The 3,849-nt window shown below is 41.0% G+C and overlaps 1 protein-coding gene across 6 annotated transcripts in view; it reads left to right on the forward strand.

Annotated features, from left to right (window-relative positions):
* Positions 1 to 3,849, forward strand: part of LOC102680039 — a 34,268-nt gene that overhangs the window by 11,654 nt on the left and 18,765 nt on the right. For all 6 annotated transcript variants that reach the window (XM_031508302.1, XM_031508301.1, XM_031508303.1 and 3 more), the window contains exon 9: positions 26 to 422. In XM_031508302.1, the coding sequence (XP_031364162.1) occupies positions 26 to 419 (394 nt within the window). In that variant the 3' untranslated portion in view covers positions 420 to 422. The remainder of the gene's footprint in view (positions 1 to 25; positions 423 to 3,849) is intronic.

The following is a 3,849-nucleotide window of genomic DNA, read 5'->3' on the forward strand; positions in this document are numbered from 1 at the left end:
CGATGCGTCTTCGTTCGATTCGCAGAAACGATTCTAATCCGACGACGAGGCACACGAAATTCGTGGAATCGACGGAACCTCATCGCGACCCTTCGCCCCATCCTCACCTCTCCCCGAGAAGATACAGCCTGGGGGAGAATCACAGACCCAGGGATCAACACCAGTCGCCGAAGAAGACCAGTTTCATCCTTGGCGACGACGACCACCACGTGATCGAGATCGATCAAGAGAGAAGTGGGAATTTGGTCGCGGGTGACGATCATCGCCACGTGATCGACATCGAATCGGACCCCGTCTCGAAGCTGTCCTCGGCCAGGCAGGAGGCATTGGACGCGTCCAAGACGAACCATCATCATCATCATCATCATCCTCATCATCATCCTCGAAACAACACCTCAGGTCCTCAGGAGCAAGTGTAGTAGGTGAGCACCGTCGGTCTTCGCTCTTATAAGCCCTCCGCTCGTCGTCTCCCACGTATCTCCCTGCGTACGATTTGCGTCAGCAAGGGTCAGGAAGGGAGGGGAAATAAAATCCGTCGACGAGTTAATCGCCGTTATGTTTCCGTTTCCATGACGATCCGCCGCGAAATTGAAAAGGAACGCGATTTCGCTAGGCCAATTTCGCTCCGAGGATCAATTACTCGGCGGGCGATTTGCAACGATCGTGCCCTCTTCAAACGACTCGACTTTATCGTGGAGCTGGGCTTGTAAATTGTTCTAACTGGGGCACAAAGACCTCATGCCGAGTGCTTTTCATACGTACGGCTTAAATTCGCCCAACCAATCGGCCAAGCATCGTTTCTTTCTCTTCTCTTCTTCTTCTTCTTCTTTTTCTTCTTTTAGTTTGAACGACTAGCTCGTAACTAAACTTTTGATTCAGGAGGCATGACGAGAATGAGTCAAAAGTTTCTTTTCGAGAATCGTTCCAAGATGTAAATAATAAGTCGCGATGGATCGAAAGATCGGAATCGATGGTTCCTCCTCCGCGACTTTTAACTCGTAACTAAACTTTTGAGTCACGAGATACGAGAATGAGTCAAAAATTCGTGTTCTTTTCGAGAATGTTTCAAGATGTAAATAATAAATCGCGATGGACCGAAAGATCGGAATCGATGGTTCCTCCTCCGCGAGTTCTAACTAAACTAACTAAACTTTTGAGTCAGGAGGCACAAGAATGAGTCAAAGATTCGTGTTCTTTTCGAGAATCGTTCCAAGATGTAAATAATAAGTCGCGATGGATCGAAAGTTCGGAATGGATATCTGGTTCCTTTTCCTTCATTTTACGCAGAACAGGTGTCAGTCGATTCAGAGAGATACGATCGGAAACGGCGATCAAGTTTGGCGGCGGCAACAAGTTGCTCTCCGTGAAAAGGTCGGTCGGTGTCTGGCCTTTGGGAAAGAAAGAAAAAGAAGAAAGAAACATACGTGGTTAAATTCCATTGATCGCCTTGTTCGAGCGAATTGCGTAAACTTCGTGGAGGAAATTAAAAAATCGAGGCTACGCGCCTCCTCGATTCGAGCGTGCGCCATCTGGACGAGAGTCTTAAACGAGTCCGGAAATCGCCGGTTAAGTAACACGATCTTAATGGCGATACACGCCAAAAGAAATTATCCCTTTCATTCAATTTAAACATGCGATTCTCATCGAGAGAGAGAGAGAGAGAGAGAGAGAGAACAAACCACGCGACGAATCGGACGTTTGCCATTCCAACGGACAAACCTTCGCCCTGCCTTTCTCTTTATTGGACACTCAAACTCTTTAAGATAATTTCAGGTAAATCTTAACCCAAAGAACATCCTGCCTTTCTTTCAATTGGATACTTTAATGATTATCAAGTTCTCTTTATTCTTTAAAATAATTATTTCATGTGAGAAGATAAATCTCGAGCGTCTTGTCTTTCTTTCTATTTGATATTTTAAAAATTATTAAATTTTTTTTATTATTTAAAATAATTATTTCACTGGAAAAGGTAAATTTCAGCCCAAAGAGCACTCTGTCTTTTTTTTTTATTGAATATTCTAACGATTATCAAATTCTCTTTACCCTTTAAAATATTCGTTTTGGATAAATTTTAGCCCAACAAGCATTCTGTCTTTCTTTCTATTGGACGCTTTAACGATTATTAAACTCTCTTTACCCTTTAAAATAATCGTTTCAAATAAATCTCGACCCAATTCGAACGCCTTTTTTCTATTGGACGCTCAACGATTCATCAAACTCTCTTTAAGCTAATTATTTCACGCGAGAAATCTCGACCCAACTCTGCTTTCCATTGGATACTTAAACTTAATTATTAAACTCTCTTTATTCTTTAAGATAATTATTTCACGCGAGAAGATAAATCTCGAGTCAAGTCTAGCAAGTCTTTTCTTTCTTTCTATTGACTACACTAATAATTATTAAACTCTCTTTATTCATTAAGATAATTATTTCGCGCGAGAAGGCGAAATCTCGGCCAAGGAGCGTTGAAAGGAATTGGACCAATCTTTTCCGTTATCAAACTTTCCATCGTTTATTCCATAGAAATAGGTAAACACGTTTAAAACTCTGAAGAAAACTCTTCAGCTCCTCGGTTTTTCTGCGGATATTTAGAGCTGAAGGTAATCGGGAGCGAGGGTATATATATATACACCGTGTATATTTCCACGTTATGATGCAACACGCGATGGCTGAAGGGCAGATGGATGAGCAGAGGATTAAGTGGATTCAGAGAGTGTCGTAGGTTAGACGACACGACACGACAGGATGAGTTTAGTGGCGGGAAGTGCCCTCGTTATCACGCCAGTCAATTGTTTAATCTCAGCCCGGCCTCTTCCCCTCTATGCTTCTTCTTCTGGGCCAGGTTTCTATACGTACACTCGCGCGCGCGCACGCGCACACACACATATATATATATATACGCGCGCGCGCGAGAACCATGACACCGCGCAAAACACGCTAAACCGGCTATCAAGTTCCTCGAGCACGTACCTTCTTGCAAGTACGCAGTCCGTGTCCTTGTTTTCGAGACACATTTCACCTACCTTGTAAGCTCGCCAGCTTGCCTAGAAGCTGTTCCCTTGGATCGAAAGTGAAAGTGCGAACGTTACCGCTCGCGAGAGATCAAGATTTTTATCTTTGCTCGAACGATTTGTCTTCGATCGAAATTTCAATCGGGTTTTTTGAAATGAGGATTTATATCTTTTCGACGGAAATAATTTCTTTTATTCTCTCGAGCGATTCTTTCGATCATGTGTAAATATAGATATCGAGGTTAAAAATAATCCAAAGAATGATTATAAATTATGCGTTAAATTTATGAGGAGCGCAACGATGAAACGATAATTCTTTCATCGTAAAAAGAAATGAACGTAAAATCTCCTATCTTATCCTTTCAGGATCTAGAACAAAATGTCCTCTCGCGATATGTAATCAGTAATACTCGTCGAGGAGAGTTATAAATTTGTTCATTTAGATTTTGTATTATAAAAGACATCTATGGGATCATGTCATTGATCATTACGCATTACATCAGATTTATCAGGTGGAATTATGCTTCTTGATTTCTTTTTTTTTTCTCTTCTTCTGTTTCGCAACTGAGAATAATATCGTGCAACGATGAAATAATTCTTTTGTAAAAAAAAATGAACGTAAAATTTTCTATCCTATTCTTTTAGGATCTAGAAAAAAATCCTCTCGTGATATATAATCAATAACGCTCGTCGAAAAGAGCTATATATTTCTTCATTTAGATTTTGTATTATAAAAGAGATCTATGCNGTCCTCTCGCGATATATAATCAATAATCGCTCGTCGAAAAGAGCTATATATTTCTTCATTTAGATTTTGTATTATAAAAGAGATCTATGC

Source organism: Apis dorsata, unplaced genomic scaffold (genome assembly GCF_000469605.1).
Source record: "Apis dorsata unplaced genomic scaffold, Apis dorsata 1.3 scaffold_82, whole genome shotgun sequence".
Classification (NCBI taxonomy): domain Eukaryota; kingdom Metazoa; phylum Arthropoda; class Insecta; order Hymenoptera; family Apidae; genus Apis; species Apis dorsata.